The sequence below is a fragment of the Miscanthus floridulus genome, chromosome 6 (genome assembly GCF_019320115.1).
Source record: "Miscanthus floridulus cultivar M001 chromosome 6, ASM1932011v1, whole genome shotgun sequence".
Taxonomy (NCBI): domain Eukaryota; kingdom Viridiplantae; phylum Streptophyta; class Magnoliopsida; order Poales; family Poaceae; genus Miscanthus; species Miscanthus floridulus.
The window spans coordinates 68,614,059-68,633,693 of NC_089585.1; the positions used below are offsets into that span (position 1 = coordinate 68,614,059).

Here is a 19,635-nt window from a genome sequence, read left to right on the forward strand (position 1 = left end):
CCCTCGCCGGTCTTGCACCCTTGCCGCTCGCCGGTCACAGAAGGAACAGCATCCGGCCCCGGCGCCAGCAGTCACGTGAGCTCGAGAGGAACCGGTGTCGAATGGGCAGGGTTACGCGTGTGAGAGCTTCCCATCGTTATGTATCGCGGTGATTTGGGCCTGCTGCGTGATTTGGGCCGAGGAAAATGTAAGCCCACGCAAAATAGCGGCGCTAAGTGGAGGTTCATTTAGCGGTAATAGCGCGCTATTAGCCGCTAATAGCGGAAAACTTCCTCTGGCGCCAAATCTGTCGTAGCTTAGCGTTCTACCTGCTGAAACGCTAAAGCCCGTTATAGCGCCAGCTAAATCCCTCTATTTTGAACATTGATTATTATGGTCACAAGAAGCCAGAGTTTTCAAATTTAATAAGCACAAGTGCAAACTGCTTGTCCAAGGGAGGAACAATGCAAGAACAAGTTCCAGGGAAGTTTTTCCCTCTCTAAATACAGTATGAAAATATATAATAGTCACGCGGTCGGTGTAGCTAATGGCTGGTATTCATACAAAACAAAAGATCACTCGTATGTACTCTACATTGTTTATACTAAGGTCGCTTTTAGAGTCGCCTGTAATAAGGCTCTCCCCAGTCTCCATTCACAGCGATTTTTGCCATATGTATGTCCGTATTGTAGCACTGTCTCATGCCATGTCCAGAGGAATAGGGAGGTTAGAAGATGACAGGTGAGAACAGGCAGGCAGATGAACAAGACAACAAGAGCCGACGTACTCGTCCAAGGATTCCAGCAGGATATTCCTCCGGAATGCCAAGACTACACTTTAGATGCTGCCGAGTAGTTGCTTCTTCGAGACCTCTACTCAACAACGACCATAAAATACAAGACCTATTTATCTTTTGGATATCACTTTAACAGGAATATGAAGGTTAGAAGAAGCAAAATATAAGGCCGTATTTTGCTTCTTCGAGTATTTGTCTTTTGGGATGCCCAACGCACGGGTCTGGATAACTGCCCCAACCTCCACACCGGAGCCATATGCTCCGTTTGACAAAAAACGGAAGCACTCCCTTGAGCATGCTTTGGAGACTTCACTGTGTATCCTCAAAAGCAGAACGAGGAGGGGAAAAGTGGCAGAGTGGACAATGGTGGGGATGGAAAAAAAAAATCTCTGAAAAGATACGGTCTCCTTTGAGAGATTGATAGCATGCACTCCGCCTCAAACTCCGTTCCATCTACGTGTACTTCGAGGCCTGATTACTACCGTTTGCATTGGCCCTAGCCTGGTAGATACGTGAGCAAAAAGGATTAGAAACTCATTTTCAAACAAAGTTTCGGTTTATCAAGAGTCTGCCGTGGTTGAAGGAGTTAGGGTTCATGAAGTGGCGATGACAAACAAAAGGTCTAGTCATATCGAGCACTCCCTTTGTTCCAGATCCTAAACCGTTCTGATTTTTTAAGTACATAACTTTTTGCTGCTACTGTACCTAGATAAATACTATTTAGATTCATAGTAAAAATTATGTACATAAAAAAGAAAGAACGATTTACAATTTGGAACGGAGAAAGAGTAGCTCTTAAACATGCTTTTCGAAATGGAATATTTTTCCTGAGGGCATAGACACATCTGTTCACATACACTCCATCTGTCCATAAAAAGAATACAATTCTAGCATAGTACCAAGGTAAAGTATTTTGAGTTTAATTAGGCTATAAATAAAAAATACAAATATTTGTAACAAATTATTTCCTTCTCCCAACTGGGTATAGTTACTCCTATGTGTATATCTCTTGATTTAAGGAGTATATGGCTAGACTAAGTGTATAACGTTGTGTATAGATACATAGCAAATTCAGTATACCAAAAAGTCAAAGCGACGTATAATTTGGAACAGAGGGAGTATGTGTTTTCCTTTTTATTGACTTTTTAGTGTTTTTATTTACTTTATTTATTTATTTTATTTTTCATGTTTTCTGCTGCCCCTTTTACAAAATTTAGTTTATAGTTAATTTTAATTGGCCTCGTGTTGTCCTATCCTTGGCTCCAATGGCACAGCTTTAGTGAGACAAATTAAAAAGGCTTAATGTGTCTCAACATAGTGGTATTTATTTTGTATCTAAATGTCTTCAAGTGAAGAAGAAAAAATGATCACCTATGAAGTTAAGAGAACCAGAACTTTAGTTTGCATTTTTGCTAGGAAAAAAGTTACTAGCATATTTCCATTAAAAAATAAAAATTTAATTGAGAGGAATTCGTACCCATTTATCTCTCGGAGAGGACAAGTATCTTAAAAATGGAAGATGAGGATCTGTAGATTTTCTAAAAAAGAATTGTACTTTTGAGTTTAAATCTTAAGTGGCATACAAAGCGTTTAAATGGTAAAGCTAAGACATACCTTTTTTTTTAGGGGAAGCTAAGACATACCTAATGGAGGATATATAGGTCCAGCCAAATTGGAAGGGCCCAATCTCACAAGAATATAAAAGTCTGAGTCGACTCAAACTGGACGCAACGCGGCCCATCAAGCCCACCAGGCGTCACTTGGCGGGAAATGTGACGCTTTTCCCTCCATTCTCCTCTTCCCGCTGCCGCCGCCGCCGCCTCCCGCCATTTTACTCTCCCCTTCCCGATCCCACCCTTTCCATATCCCACCAACTCCTCTCTCACTCCCTCAGTCCCTCTTTGCCATCCCGAGCGATTCACTGTGCGACCAAGCCATGGCCTCTAACGCCGGCGGCAGCTCCCCACCTTGTAAGATCTAATCGCTCCCTCTTTGGATCGCATTCAATTTGGTCTCCTTGCAGATTTCTTGCTAAGATTTGGATTCCCGTGCGGGGGAAATTTCGTTTTTGCTGTTGTTTTTTCAGCCGCATCGTCGCCCGATGGTCGGCCGTCAAGCCCGCTCCCGGTCACCAACTCCTCCCCATCTCAGCCCACCCGCCGCTCCGGTGAGCGGCGCCGCCGCGGCTCCGCCAGCCCTTATGCTTCGTCCCCTTCCCTCGGGGGGTTCGAGACGCCGCCACACCCCGGACGCCGCACGCCGTCCGGCGCCGGGGCTAGCGCCGCCCGGCAGCAGCGTCAGAACTGGGACTGGCCGGTTCCCGCCGACGCCCTCCACCCCAATGTCCACCGATGACATCCCGCCGTCATCCGAAGCCGGGGACGACGAGACCGACGGCGGCGGCGGCGGCGGCGTCGACGCCACCCCGGTCTTCGTCTGGGGCACCAACATCAGCGTGCAGGACGTCAACGCCGCCATCCTCCGGTTCCTGCGCCACTTCCGGGACCCGCGCGACGCCGGCCGCGTCGACCTGGTCATGGACGAGGGCAAGTACATGCGCGCTATCCACCGCATCCTCGAGCTCGAGGGCGGGGAGTCGCTCGACGTCGATGCGCACGACGTGTTTGACCACGACCCAGACCTCTACAGCAAGATGGTCCGCTACCCGCTCGAGGTGCTCGCCATCTTCGACATCGTGCTCATGGACCTCGTCGCGCGCATCGAGCCGCTCTTCGAGAAGCACATCCAGACCAGGATCTACAACCTCAAGTCGTCCATTTGCTTGAGGAATCTCAACCCATCTGGTAATAGATTATTTCTTTTGGCCAAGGTGACAATGTTCTAACTTTAGTTAGACTGTACATTGTGTGATCTGATTAGTGACTTCCTGTTCGTTGTAGATATTGAGAAGATGGTATCCATCAAGGGTATGATAATTAGATGCAGCTCGGTCATACCGGAGCTCAAGGAGGCTGTGTTCCGCTGTCTTGTTTGTGGTTTCTACTCAGAGCCCGTCATGGTTGATAGAGGTATGATGCTAATAGACATTTTGATTCATGCAATTCTGACTCGTAACCTTATTTCAATGAATTCCGAAATTCTGTTCATAAATTAATGTGCCTTCAGTTCTTCAGCGATATCTTAGGTACCGTATTATACAATCATGATGTTGCTCAATTCAGTTATCCATGTATGCTGCTTGTCAGGAAATAAATCTCATGCAATTTTTTCTCTGATTCCTGTTAACCTTTGCTCCCAAATATACGCCACATCGAAGTAAAGATGCCACTTCATAATGTATTAATCTATATGATAGTTTTCCTTTCTGCTCAGCATACTTATTAGAGAATGACATCAGTGAGAAAGTGTTTTTGTAGTCTATCCAAGGTTTGGGGTGCTTTGTTTTTCGTGATTGTGACTAGGTTTTGTCCTTGGTGAGTTCATCTGGGAAAATGTGGTTACTTGGCAAACTCATAAGGTTTGGTTGGTCCCCACACAGCTTTGACCAGTGCAGGGAGCTCCTCCAGGCTTCCAATTTTGGGTACATGTGGCTCAGATCGTTGTCCAGTGTCTGAGCTGCTTGGGAGGCCATGAACCAAACAGCCCCTAATTCCCTTTAATGAATAATGGCAGAGCTTTGGCCATTTTTTTTTTGTCTTGAAGGAGTAGCTGCTTCGAAATGCATACCATCCAGTAATATATGATACAATTTATATTCAATTCCATATTGATAGAAAGATGTGCATGCCATATGTGGACCATTTAAGTTCGTCTTTTTGTATTATTTTTATCAATGAAAAACTAATATTGTGTGTATTGCCTTACTCAGGGAGAGTAACTGAGCCACACATTTGTCAGAAAGAACAATGTAAAGCCACAAATTCTATGACCCTAGTGCACAACCGATGCAGGTAGCTGTACCTACTTGTCGCCATTTTTGTCTTTGCTAGTACTCTTAGCAGAATCGAAATCATGTTGAATTTAACCTTTTTTTTTTGCATGACTAGATTTTCAGACAAGCAGATCATAAAGTTGCAGGAAACACCAGATGAGATACCAGAAGGTGGCACTCCACATACAGTTAGTGTCTTGATGCATGATAAGCTCGTTGATGCTGGAAAGCCTGGAGACAGGGTTGAGGTTGGGATTGGAACTTTCTTAGTGATCAGTACCTTAAATCTTGGCATATGGTTCCTGTTTAAGCAAATTGTTAAATTTACTTATTTTGCTTCTATTATAGATAACTGGAATATACAGGGCTATGAGTATTAGAGTTGGACCAACTCAAAGGACAGTGAAATCTATATTCAAGGTTAAAAATACTGAGTTTTATTGCAATCTCATATTTGAATTTCCTCTTAGCACAACGGGATTAAATCTTGTACTTAAGTATTGTCTAATGGTATTCCTTCTTCATTTAGACATATATTGATTGCCTTCACATAAAGAAGACAGACAAGTCCAGGCTTCATGTGGAGGACACCATGGATATTGATAATTCTAATGCTAGCAAATCTACTGAAGAGGATTTTCTTAGTGATAAGGTATTTTTCAGTACCCATACCTTCCTTCAATGGTGTGTGCTGGATTGTTCGTATTTTTTGGTACCCAAATCTTTCTTCTATGTTTTCTGCTGCATTCTTGGTAACCCTCTTTTTTTGGTACTGCAGGTTGAGAAACTAAAAGAGCTTTCAAAGTTGCCTGATATCTATGACAGATTGACTAGATCATTAGCTCCAAACATATGGGAGTTGGATGATGTTAAAAGAGGTCTCCTTTGCCAGGTAACTTCATGGAATATTAAGATGTTCTTTTAAAAAGTTTGTGTCATTGCTAACCATAGCATACTGTAAACTGTTCTGTGTCCAGCTTTTCGGCGGCAATCCCTTGAAGCTTCCTTCTGGAGCTAGCTTCCGGGGTGACATCAATATTTTACTTGTGGGTGATCCTGGAACAAGTAAATCCCAGCTTCTCCAGTACATGCATAAACTGTCTCCTCGTGGTATCTATACAAGTGGTAGAGGAAGTTCTGCTGTTGGTCTTACTGCTTATGTTACCAAAGATCCTGAGACTGGCGAAACTGTATGTGTGCCATTAAGTTCACACTATAGCTTTGTTTTCTTTTCCATCTTATTGAATCGCTCCCATGATCTGAACCATGACCTTGTTTACCTTTCAGGTTCTGGAAAGTGGAGCACTTGTTTTAAGTGACAAAGGTGTTTGTTGCATAGATGAGTTTGATAAGATGTCTGATAATGCCCGAAGCATGTTACACGAGGTCTGGTTTGCTGAAAATTTTATGCATTATTTGCATGCCAAAATATGATTATCCATGTAAGCTGAAGTCCTTTTGCAATTAATTTAGGTGATGGAACAGCAGACAGTATCCATTGCGAAGGCTGGAATAATTGCATCTTTAAATGCTAGGACATCTGTCCTGGCATGTGCCAATCCTACCGAATCACGTTACAACCCAAGGCTTTCTGTAATTGACAACATCCACTTAGCCCCAACGCTACTTTCAAGGTAACTAACTGGATGGCTTCATCTTTCAAAGTGAACGAGTGACATGGAAATGTTAACTCTTGTCACAATTTAATATGCAGATTCGATCCTGATTTATCTTATCTTGGACAAGGCGGATGAGCAAACTGATAGGCGCCTGGCAAAGCATATTGTTTCGTTGCATTTTGAGAATCCAAATGTAATACCTGACTCAACCTTTATATTTTCATACTTCAATTTCTTCTCTTTTTTTATGAAATAGATAATGACCAACAATTTAACAAGTGCAACACTTCTCTTAGCTAATTAGTTATGCACTCATCCTCTTGTGCAGTTAGAGGAGCTCGAGGTCTTGGATTTGCAGACATTAGTTTCCTACATAAGCTATGCAAGGAAGTATATTCAGCCACAGTTATCTGATGAAGCTGCAGAAGAGCTAACTCGTGGCTATGTTGAGATGAGGAAAAGAGGGAATAGCCCTGGGAGCAGAAAGAAGGTAGCATCTTTGTTTCATTATGCTCTAGTCCTTTTGAATAGCGAGAAGCCCCTAATACATTGCTGCTTGGTGGACAGGTCATAACAGCAACTGCTAGACAAATAGAGAGCTTGATTCGTCTCAGTGAAGCATTAGCCCGAATGCGGTTCTCTGAAGTGGTAATCATTATTTCTGAATATTAGTTACTGGTTATTATTTAGTTTTATGACCATTTGTAGTTCTTGTGACTGATAATTGGGCTCTTGCTGCCTGAAGGTTGAAGTGCGAGACGTTGTGGAGGCCTTCAGGCTTCTTGAAGTTGCCATGCAGCAGTCTGCAACGGATCATGCAACTGGTCAGATTAACTTGGCTTGACTTTGTTCAGCCTTTCTTTTTCACTTTGCAACCATTGTGCTGATGGTGTGTCTATGAATGATAAAAAGGGACGATTGATATGGATCTAATCATGACGGGGATATCTGCAAGTGAAAGGCAGAGGCGGGAGAACCTTGTTGCTGCTACCCGTAACCTTATCGTGGAGAAAATGCAGCTTGGAGGCCCCTCAATGCGTATGATTGAGGTAAAGAAACATCTTTGGGTTGCTGCCTCTTTCCTTGTTTTCATCATTAGTTGCCCCAGCAGTGAGCTAAGTATTTGTTCTGATTGGTGCGCAGTTGCTGGAAGAACTGAGGAAGCAGAGCTCAATGGAAATTCATCTGCACGAAGTAAGTCTGGAACTGTAGCTCGCAGTCTCTTCTGATTATCTTTGTAGGTTCGCATAAGCTGATGTGTGCGTGGGATTCATGTTGCAGCTCCGCGGTGCTCTTGGCACTCTGATGACTGAAGGTGCTGTGGTTATCCATGGAGACATCGTGAAGAGAGTTTGATGTTACCTGCCATCTGCGGTGATGCTTCTATAAGCTCAATCTGCCACTTCCTTGAACAGACAAGGTTGCGAAGATTTGATCAATTGTAGCACTTAGCCCTAACTTATGTGGTCTGAGGTCTAAACTGGTCCAGATTTGTGTAACTCCCTAAATAGTGGTATTGCTAGCTGTAGATTTTTTTAAATGAATATCAGAATTTTGTTTTCTTGCAATGGTTTGAGTTTACTGCAACAAGGGTAACTTCTATACAGGCCCCGTTCGGCTTACCCAGAAACTGGTTTGTTCGGCTTGTTTTTTCAGCCGAAACGGTGTTTTTTTCTTACAACAATTTAGCTAGAATAATATTTTTCAGCCAGTTTCAGCAAGCCGAACGGGGCTATCATTTGCTTATGTAGTTCCGGTTCAGATTTGAAGTGGCAGCACCTCCTTTCATCTCGTTCTGTGAAGTATCTTGCTGGGTTCTACGTATCATCTATATGCTGCCGTTGCTAGCACTGTGGCCTCATTTCCGAATCATGTCTGACATGATTAGACCTAAACCACTAATCAAAAGCGTAGCAGCAGTGCTGCCAGCAGGGCAGTTGCAGTGCACTTCCCTGTTGCTCGGTGGCCTCCTTCGGCCCTTAACACGAGCCGAATCAAACGTACCAGCAACGTGTTACGTTGTGTCGGCATGGTTGTTGCAAAGTGACGAGTCTTTGGATGCACATGCTGCTTATGGTGTTAACATTCATCGTCACGGTCACGCAGGGCTGGAGCCGGAGCTGTTTTGGAGGAGATACAATTTTGTGGCTTCTTTGAAACAGCTCTGGCTCCTTTGTTTTTCATTGAAAAACGGCTCCTCCAAAATGTTTGGCAAGGCTCTTCTGGAAGAGCTGGAGCTGGGGTGGAGCCCTGCCAAACAGGCAAATATGAATGCTGCCTCGCTCGTTTAGCTTGGCCACATTAACCTTCGCAACTTGCTTTACATCGGAAACCAAAGGATTTATGTTACACAAGGTTTGACCGATCAATTTGCTCCACGGTATCTATCTTTTGTAAGGAGTAGTTGATGCCACGTTCTGAGGATTAACCAAATATTTATGTTATACAAATTATATTTTACAATTTGTAAGGAATATATGACCTCAATGCCATATTAGTGATTTTGGTGATTATGATGACAACTAAATTAATAGAACTAACACATATGCTAAGATGTGTTAAATATATGTCCACATAGTTTCTATGGATCTAAGGACACAAAGTGGCTCCAAGATTGCAGAAGAAGCCGTGAAGAAATCAAGAAAATAGAAGTCAACTGGACGGACGGTCCACATCTCATGAAAATAAGGGCGCATTGCTTTTTTAAAAGCAGAGGAAACTCCTTTAAAAAAACATGAAAATGAGAGCGCTGGACACTCACAACAGGTGTGTCTAGCCCATGCAGTGACTAAATGCACTATGCAAAATGAATTGGCCAGATGGCTTGTGAAGAAGAAATGAAAGCGCTAACAATCTTGCAAGCATTTTCAAAACATTTCTCAAAGGTTTTCACTTACATCCCACCACTGTTACGGCGGGCTTTACTTCGAAGGAAGTACAGAGAAGATCGAGGAACGCGAGAGCGAGCTAGGGCTTGGTGGGCAGGAGCCGTGGTGGCGGCGGCAAGAAGTGACGATGAACAGTAACATGGCTGGGAACCCAAGGGAGACAGTACGTCTCAATCCCAGGTTACCTCTTCTATTATAATTCTTTAATATTTATACAAGGAGATCTCAACCGACTCAAACCTAATTCAATCCAATAACCAACTCTAATAGATAACCATCCTAGATTCTAGGACCTGAGAACCAACAGGCCGGCTAAGCCGGACTCCTAACCAACCAGCCGGCTAAGCCGGACTCCTATCCAGGCGTCTACGCCTATAGACCTTACCGGTCATAACATCTCTCCCCTCCTCAGGAAACAGCTCGTCCTCGAGCTGAAACGAAGGGTGAGCTTCCCGAAATGCAGGAACTGGCTCCCACATGGCCTCGGACGCAGGCATGCCGGACCACTCGACGAGGACGTGCCAGACGCCACGACGAAGTTCAGAGCGCAGGATGCGTTCCGGTCGCTGGAGAGGCTGGCCGTGGCGAAGTGGAGGTAGCATAGGCTCGATCGTCGGCAGTGTACCACGGAGCGGCTTTAAGACCCCGACATGGAAGACATCATGAATCCGTGCTCCCTCCGAAAGACGAAGGCGGTAGGCCACCTCGCCCACCCGCTCAATCACCTGGAAAGGGCCAGCATACTTGGGCCCCAACTTGCCGCGACCGCCAGGAACTAGGGACTGTGTGTGTCGATGAAGCATGTGGAGCAGTACCCAGTCCCCGACGGCAAACTCCAATGCACGGTGCTTGGCGTCATAGAAGCACCGAGCGTGCTCCTGCGCCTGGAGGAGGCGAGCGCGTACCTCGTCCAAGAACTCATCCCGGTTGGCCAACATGGTGTCGACGGCCTCCGTGCGTGCCTCCCCTGGAACATATGGCAGCAGGTCGGGCGAAGGACGACCATAGACCACCTGAAACGGAGTGGTCTGCAGCGCCGTGTGATATGCGGTGTTGTAACAGAATTCTACCCACGGCAACCAGTCTAGCCAGTCGCGAGGGCGGTCACCTATGAGACATCTCAAGTACATGGCGATGGCCTTGTTCACCTGCTTCGGACTACCCGTCCGTCTGTGGGTGGAACGCCGTGCTCATCCGAAGCTAGGACGTCGGCATGACGAAACAGATCACGCCACACATGCCCTGTGAACATCGGGTCACGATCGCTGACGATGGACTCGGGAAATCCATGGAGGCGCACGATGTCCTGGAAGAAGGCTCGCGCCACTGATGACACCGTGTAGGGGTGGCCCAAGGGAATGAAGTGTGCATACTTCGAAAACCTGTCAACCACCGTTAGGAGAACACTTTTACCGTGGACCTTGGGCAGCGCCTCAATGAAGTCGAGGGAGATATCTACCCAAACTCGCGAAGGCACCGGTAATGGTTGTAGCAGTCCCGCGGGGTGCAATGTCTCTATTTTGTTCCGCTGGCACGTGGAGCAGGAACGCACGAAGTCGTCGACGACAGCGCCGATCATGCTCGACGTAGAACTGGGTACGAAGCCGCCGTAGAGTCTTTTGGACGCCCTCATGGGCTCCTATGTGGGCGAGCTGTAGGACGTCGTCCAGGAGCGGTGACGTTGCCGGCAGGAAGACGAGTCCATCGTGGAGTATGAGGCCCTCCCGGATGGTCCAGGAGGCCCCGTGTGCACCGGCGGCCATGGCGTCGTGGCGTGCACGTAGCATGGCGTCGGTGTCCAGCTCCTGGCGGAGGTCATCAAAGAGCCAGAACATTGGAGTCGAGAGCGCCACGAGGGACGCCGCATCAGTGTCTTCGAGACCCGCCAAGAGCGGGGTGTCGCCGTCGCGGTGGGACAAGCGCATCGGCCACCACGTTCGCCTTGCCGGGGCGGAACTCAACCCTTGAAATCATATCCAAACAATTTGCTCACCCATTGATGCTGTGGAATTATCGAAAGCCGCTGGTCGAGCATGAACTTGAGGGCGTAGTGATCAGTCCGGACGACAAAGGCATGACCCCAAAGATACGGGTGCCAATGGCGGACTGCTTGAACGAGACCGATGAGCTCACGCTCGTACGCAGCCGCTTTGAGGTGGTGAGCCGCAAAGGGTCGACTGAAGAATGCCACGGGATTCCCGTCTTGATGGAGGATGGCTCCGAAGCTGGAGCCGGACGCATCGCAGTCGACGACGAACGTGGCGTTGAAGTCTGGAAGATGGAGTACTGGCGCTGCACACAGCGTGGCCTTGAGGGTCGTAAATGCCGCGTCCGCTGTTTCTGACCACCTGAACCCCTCTTTGCGCAAGAGGTGCGTCAGTGGGGCGGCAATGGCGCCGTAGTCTTTGATGAACCGGCGGTAGTAGCCGGCTAGCCCAAGGAAACCATGAAGTCCACGCGCTGAACGCGGTTGCGGCCACGACTGGACAGCCGCCACCTTAGTCATGTCCATGGCCACCCCCTCAGCCGTGATGACATGGCCAAGGTAGTTGACCGACGAGGTAGTGAAAGAGCATTTGGACCGTTTGAGATGCAGTCGATGCTCGCGGAGGACATCCAGGGACGGCTGCGTAGATGCTATAGGTGCTCGGTCCACGTGGAGCTAGTAGACGAGGATGTCGTCGAAGAAGACGAGGACGCTGCGCCGCAAGGAACTGGCTTGAGGACGAGGTTCATGAGCGCCTGGAACGTCGAAGGCAGCGTTGGACAAGCCGAAAGGCATGACCAAGAACTCGAAGTGGTCCGTGGTGTGTCCAGAACGCCGTCTTTTCCACATCAGCGGGGTCGACGCGGACCTGGTGATAACCTGAACTGGAGGTCCAAGTTGGTGAAGAATTTGGCGCCATGGAGCTCGTTCAGAAGCTCTTCGACGATCAGGGATCGGGAATTTGTCTTTCACCATCACTGACGTTGAGTGATCTGTAGTCAACATAAAAGCGCCAAGTTCCTGTCCTGCTTCTTAACGAGCAGTACCGGCATGGAGAAGGGGGACGTGCTGTCCCATATGACCCCCTACTAGGAGCATTGCCTCGCACTGCCTCTCCAGTTCATCCTTCTGGAGGTAGGGATATCTAGTAGGGGCGGACGGCGGACAGGCTCGGCAGCCGGGCTTCAAGTGTATCCGATGATCACAGGGACACGTGGGTGGGAGCTCTGTGGGCGCCTGTGAACACAGTCGACATAGGTGTCATGGAGACGGTCCAGGAGGAGTGGCTCCGCCCCCTTAGTCGGTGAGGATGTGGCCGGAGAGTAGCTGCTCGGCGTGGCCCTGTACTTGGCAATCCAATGCCTGTCCACAATATGCGGTGGCTGTGGAGGACGAACGCCATGCGAAAGACCCTCAAAGTCCCACAGGATCAGCCCTAGGGTCCACAGCCAGGCGATCCCCTAGGACCATGTCGTAGCACTCCAACGGGATGGAGAAGCAGTCCACTGGGAAAACCTCTCCGCCGATCTCGAGCTTGGTGTTGAGGGCGAGACCACGGCACACGACTTGGTCCCCGTTCGCCACAACCACGTGTGCACCGTGGCTGTCCTGAAACTACAGTTCCGCACGCCGAGCTACCTCTGTGCTGATGAAGTTGTGAGTTGAACTGGAGTCCAGTAGCGCGGTGAACTGGTGCACACCAATGTGGACGTGGAGCTGCATGGTCTTTTCGGCCTAGATGCCCGTGATGGCGGATAGAGAGATCATAGGCTCATCAGGGGTCGAATGGTGGCGCAGCCGGGGTGACCTCCGTTTCATCCGGCTCCTCTATGATGTAATCTAAGGCCTCGAGGTAGAAGAGCCGGGCACACTTGTGCCCCCTTATGTATTGTTCATCGCAATTGTAGCATAGGCCCATCTTGCGCCGATCCGCCATCTCCTCTAGGGTGAGGCGCTTGAACGTGCGTGGCGCTGATGACTGAAGAGGCGGCGCTGGATGCTGTCGGTGTAGGCAGCGCGGCTGGTGTGCCAACAGGGCGGCGCACCAAGCGCGGTGCCGGCAAGGTAGGAGCATGCGAGGCAGTTGCGGCGCTCATAAGCGCACTGCAAGCCGCATGGCATGCTGCAGGTCTAGTGGCTCGAGGAGCTCGATGTTGATGCGGATGTGTTCCGATAACCCGCCGGTGAATAGCTGCGCCTTCTGCAGCGTAGATAGGTCACCGGCGTGAGCGGCACGGGCTTGAAACTCCGCCATGTACGCGTCCACCGATCCTCCAAACGGCAGCCGCGCTAAGTCGGCGAGGTGGTTGGTGCTGAGGGCCGGCCCGAAGCGCTGCTAACACATGCGACGGAAGTTCGGCCACGCGGGGGGGCCTATGTTGCCTTCCAAGACGAGGTACCACTGTTGAGCCACGCCCGTGAGGTGATATGATGCGAGCCAGACCTTGTCTACCTCCCATGTCATCTGTCTGCGGAAAAACTGCTCGCACTTGTTGAGTCGGCCGAGCGGGTCTTCTTTGCCGTCGTAGGTGGCGAACGTCAGTTTGTGGTACTTTGGCACAGCCACGCCCTCCACTTCTGGCGGCTAGGGGATCTGTGGCGGCATGGAGGACATGTGCGACGTCGGCGTCGAGACGTAGGGCAGTCCTATAGATGAGAGCACAGGTAGTGGGGACGATGAGTGTGGGAACTTGATCTGGGTGATTGGTACTCCCGTCGACGCTGGTAGAGTAGGCGGCCTCGAGCCGTGCGCCGCTAAAGATGACCCTAGCACAAACGGCTGTGGCGCCATGGCTGATTCCGCGGATGCCGCAGCGACCTCGGAGATCACCGGAGCGGAGGCCGTGGGTAGAGCTGGAACCCCCCCGAACCCCGACACGCCGAATTGCGGGAACGCTAGTAGACCATCGATCGCCGACAGTCGGGTACCCTGGTCCGCCAGGTGGTGGTTGACGGCTGTCATCTGAAGTTGGAGGCCCGCGATTGCTTGTGTCAGCGCCTGGAGCGCCTCCACAGTCGACATGGGTTGGGATGCGGCCGGCACAGTGGCCATAAGGGTGCCCATGTGGCCACCAGAGGCATCAACCCGACGGATTGTGGCCCGGCGGCGGCGGGCACGCCGGGCGTGGGAACAGCGGAGGAAGGAGGGACCGTCGCCGACGAGTCCCTGGATGTCACCATGGTCTCTGATACCAGGTTGTTACGGCGGCTTTACTTCGAAGGAAGTATGGAGGAGATCGAAGAATGCGAGAGCGAGCTAGGGCTTGGCGGACAGGAGCCGTGGTGGCGGCGGCAAGAAGTGACGATGAACAGTAACATGCTGGGCACCCAAGGGAGACAGTACGTCTCAATCCCAGGTTACCTCTTCTATTATAATTCTTTAATATTTATACAAGGAGATCTCAACCGACTCAAACCTAATTCAATCCAATAACCAACTCTAATAGATAACCGTCCTAGATTCTAGGACCCGAGAACCAACAGGCCGGCTAAGTTGGACTCCTAACCAACCAGCCAACTAAGCCGGACTCCTATCCAGGCGTCTACGCCTATAGACCTTACCGGTCATAACAACCACACTACTAGATCTATACATACACAGCAGCGGAGCCACAATTTTTTTTTAGCTGCGGTGAAATTTAGTTAGAACTTAAAACAAATGCATAGAAAAGAATGCATACACATATTGCTTGAACAATAGTTTCAAGGTGACACCTCTAATTTAAAGAATAAATATTGTTTTTGCACCGAATCATTCCAAATACATCAAAAGGAACTTGATCAGCTTGTAATTTTTATAATATCAATTAATGATTGATAATTAAGAGATCATATGCCTAATCGTACCTGCAACCTCTTGGAGTTTGTCACATTTGATGCCACCGTGGCATGACGTGGGCATGGAGCCATTTGTTGATTTTCTCGGTCATAAAAAAGTGTGCACCATAGGAGAATCGTACCTACAACCTTTTGATTCCAATGTCGCACACATGACCGCTGTAATACAGCACTCTTATGTGTTAGAATCTAGAATAGTTTTATTTTATTCGTAATATTATTTACTTCGAATTGTTAAAACAAATTCGGATGGAAAAATGACCAAAATAAAAGTTGTAGATCTGGATGAGTTGTACAACTTTCTTGTTGACAACGTTTTCATTTGAAATCTTTTACCATCCCAAAATTCCTTTTTAAGTTCTCATATTCGGAAATTCAAATTTTGAATTACCCAAACGAACTTGGATGGAGAAATGACCAAAACAAAATTTGTAGATCTCGATGAGTCCTACAACATTTTTGTTTATCACTTTTTCATTTGAAATCATTTAATATTCTAAAATTCTGTTTGAAGTTCTCATATTTTGAAATTCAAATTTAAAATTGTCGAAGCAATGTCGGATGGAGAAACAATCAAAACAGAAGTTGTAGATCTCGATGAGTTCTATAACTTTGATGTTGATGACTTTTATATTTGAGACCATTTAGTATCTCAAAATTCTATTTGAAGTTATCAAATTTTGAAATTCAAATTTTCAAATTGTTCAAACTAACTCATATGGAGAAAGGACCAAAACCAATGTTGTAGATCTTGGTGAGTTCTACAACTTTGTAGTTGACAATTTTTTTTCATACGAATTCATTTGATATCCCAAAATTATGTTCGAAGTTCAAATATTTTGAAATTCAAAATTTTGAATTGTTGGGCTAGATTCTGGACCTATTCTAATCCTGGGCCGATTCTCATTTTTGACCCACTGAATTTTTTTTCTATTATAAAGTGAATAAAGAATGTACACTATGAAGATTCAACCAAACTTTTTTTGAAAAACGACCAAAATAAAAGTTGTAGATCTCGATGAGTTCTACTACTTTGTTGTTGATGACTTTTTCTTTTGAAATCATTTTACTATCCCAAAATTCATTTCTATGTCCTAGTATCATGAAATTCAAATTTTAAGTTATTTGAGCAAAGTCGAATGGAAAAATGACCAAAATAAAACTTGTAGATCTCAATGAGTCCTAAAACTTTGTTGTTGACGACTTTTACATTTGAAATCATGTACTAACCCAAAATTCTGTTTGAAGTCCATAAGCATTCTTTGCATACGGTCTTGAGCGTTTGAATATAGGTCTGCATGTGCATTGTGTTAAGACAGATAAGCAACATGTGGACTGTGTGATCTAATATTTATATTCACAACTATATTCTCTATCTTTTTTAGCAAAAACTTATGGCCTATATCATGAATAACCTAGAAAACTTATGGCCTCTGACCACCGCATCCTCGACTTTGACGGCCGTGATGCGATAGAGGTAACAAGTTCAGACCACTGCAGCAGGTCTCGTCCTACGCTAGCTTCTCAACCTGCATGTTCTCATCAATCTCCCCTGTCGACAGAATATGCTCGGCAGTCCACCGAGGGGTATCCCGCGATGGTAGATTTGTCGGTGGGGGTGCGCGTAATCAGGAACCAGATGGCGACACAAGGCGCAGAGACAGCGATTTAGATAGGTTTGGGTTGTCTGATCGATGTAATACCCTACATCCTGTGTCTTTGGTGTATTGTATTGATCTGGACGACCAAGTAGCTTGATGTAGCCTATCCGCTAGGGGACCCCTACCTCTCCTTATATACTCTGGAGGAGGTAGGGTTACAAGGTAAGTATCCTATTTGGTACTGTATAATGTCTTGCGGTGCACGCCGAGCAGCGCCATGCACGCCTTGATCTTGTGGGCCGGGCCACCCCTGGGGGCGCAGCCCATGTCTTAGGGCCATACCCCCATAGCTAGTCCCCGAGCCTAACAGTAGGTGACGTAGTCACGTGGTGCCAGGGTCAGAAAGTAGAAGACCAGCCGAGCAGGCAGCCAGTCCCTGGGCGTAGCCTCGAGATGAGAACAAGCACATTCATCGTAAGGTGAAGTGTGCCCACTTAGTCCCCGAGTCTGTTGGAAGATGAAGAATGAATCTTGTAGCAGGGTCAAAGAAAAAGAAGTCTAAAAGCTTGCCGACGTCGTTCGACATGTGCGTATCAAGACCTCAGATGTGCCGCCCAAGATCAGCACCCTGATCCGAACAGCATGGAGCAGCTTGACAGCACACCGACGAGATGTAACAAGATCCGAGCACCGAGGAGTCCCCGGCGTAGCCGGTGATGTCCGACCAACCAGGGAGTTCCCGGCGTAGCTGGCGATGACCGAGCACCGAGGAGCGAGGAGTCCCCGGTGTAGGCGGCGATGTCTGAGAACCGAGGAGTGAGGAGTCCCGGGCGTCGCTGGCGATGACCGAGCATCGAGTAACGAGGGGTCCCCGATGTAGGCTGCGACGTCCGAGCACCAAGGAGTCCCCGACATAGGCGGCGATGTCCGAGCACCGAGGAGTCCCCAACGTAGGCGGCGATGTCCAAGCACCGAGGAGCGAGGAGTCCCCGGCGTTGCTGGCGATGTCCGAGCACCGAGGAGCGAGGAGTCCCCTACGTCGTTGGTGATGACTGAGCACCGAGGAGTCGAGCACCGAGGAGTCCCCGGCGTCGCTGGTGATGTCCGAGCACCGAGGAACGAGGAGTCCCCGGCGTAGGCGGTGATGTCCAAGCACCGAGGAGCAAGGAGTCCCCGGCGTCGCTGGCGATGACCGAGCACCGAGGAGCGAGGAGTCCCCAGCGTAGGCGGCGGTGTCCGAGCACCGAGGAGTTCCCGGCGTAGGCGGCGATGTCCGAGCAACGAGGAGCGAGGAGTCCCCGACATTGGTGGCGACGTCCGAGCACGGAGGAGTCTCCGACGTAGGCGGCGATGTCCGAGCACGGAGGAGTCCCCAGTGTAGGCGGCGATGTCCGAGCACCGAGGAGTCCTCGGCGTAGGCGGCGAGGTCCGAGCACCGACGTAGCTGACGACGTTTGTGCGGTGAAGTGTGCCCACTTAGTCCTCGAGCATGAAGAATCCGAGCGCTGAGGAGTAACCGGCGTAGCTGGCGATGAAGCACGAGCGGCGAACAGTCTGGTCAACTGGTCGGCGGCGAAGTGAACATTGAGTAGAAACGACTGGCGAACAGTCCGATCAACTGGTCGACGACGGAGTCCATAAACCAAGCGGTCTGACCAGTTGATCGGTGGAGAAGTCCAAGCACCAGGTGGTCCGATCACCTGGATGATGATCCTGCAATATAAACATGTAGAACGGGTAGTACATGATGCACAAATAAATAAACTCTGGAGAAAAATCAGCAATGTTGATGAAATGGTGTATGTAGTTCGGCAATCAGTTGGCATAAAAATATATTTATGTTTAATATAAACCGCCTGAAAAGTTAGTGTATAGCTGAGTCTCCAGCCCTAGCTAGCCCATAGTCCATAACGTCGAGCGTGGAGCCCGTGCACGTGTAGGAGGAACAGGCGTGACCAAGGAGCCACTGCCGACCACCCATAACGCAGAGCGCGAAGCCCGTAGCACGTGTAGGGAGGAGCCAGAGACAGGGCCATCTCTGGAGGCGTCCGAGCATCAACATGACTGTTCGAGGGTTCAAAAAATCGTTTGGAGAGCAAACATGGAGAAAACAGTTTGAAGAAACATTATGGCGACATACGGAGATTGGAGAATATTTAGAAGAATATTAAAGTGTGACTTAGCTTTGGACGGAGTGTCTAGTCGGTGGCGTATGGCGTTATCTGGTCGGCGTTGACGGTGAACACCTGGCAGGCGGTGAGTTGTTGGTGAAGGCGACCTCGAAGGTGGTTCCGAGATCGGATCTACTGTCGTGGGGGCTGATGTAGCCAGGGATGAATCGTCGTCTACTTTGTTAATTTTCATAGGATTGGAGTACCCAACCAAGGCATGAATATGGTCCGAGAAGTTGAAAGTTCTAGTTTGATTTTGGTAATTGAATGATAACATTAATTGAACTAATGTGTTTCATTGGAGATGAACATGTGATTAATCCATAGGCTAGTTGGGCAACATGAAAGGCCATGGAGGAGGGATGGAATGTGCATTGTGAGGTGAAGTGCTCAACTTGTGGAGAGAAGATGAAGATTATGATCCAAGACATATTGAGTATGTAGGATACAAGTAGACAAGTAGTCTCACACTACAAAAAAAATCCGTTGATCCACGACGGATTGCTTTCGTCACAATAGCCCCGAAATCTGTCATAGAACGCCATCCGTGACGGAAGTTTTTTCTGTCATGTATCGAGCGTCACATATTGGCTACGAGTCATCTGTGATGATTTTCGACTGTCACGGATCCCCTGGAAGTCCACTTAGCCCACTCTAGGCCAGGCCGAGCTTGGTAGTCTATGACGAATTTTTTTCGTCACGGAAAGCTTCCACGTAGTATTTTTTTCTATCACAGATTTGAGTCGCCATGTAAGCGCCATGTGTTCGCTAGGGTGTATGCTGACGTGTCATTGGTGCCACGTAGGATTTAGCCCAAGTGTTTTGTGGCCCAATTTGGGTTTCCAGGAGCTTTCAGCCTATTTTT

The 19,635-nt window shown here is 48.3% G+C and overlaps 1 protein-coding gene across 1 annotated transcript; it reads left to right on the plus strand.

The window, feature by feature from the left end:
• Positions 1 to 2,617: 2,617 nt before the first annotated feature.
• On the plus strand, positions 2,618 to 7,993 carry LOC136458346 (DNA replication licensing factor MCM4-like). Its single transcript, XM_066458296.1, is given in 20 exon segments — positions 2,618 to 2,745; positions 2,862 to 3,079; positions 3,081 to 3,579; positions 3,676 to 3,804; positions 4,605 to 4,686; positions 4,783 to 4,915; positions 5,016 to 5,087; positions 5,197 to 5,319; positions 5,446 to 5,559; positions 5,645 to 5,857; positions 5,955 to 6,053; positions 6,141 to 6,301; positions 6,382 to 6,388; positions 6,390 to 6,479; positions 6,615 to 6,776; positions 6,854 to 6,934; positions 7,032 to 7,110; positions 7,199 to 7,335; positions 7,430 to 7,480; positions 7,568 to 7,993. Coding segments are annotated over 20 exon segments (2,559 nt in total). The 5' UTR covers positions 2,618 to 2,711; the 3' UTR covers positions 7,643 to 7,993.
• The last annotated feature ends 11,642 nt before the right edge of the window (positions 7,994 to 19,635 follow it).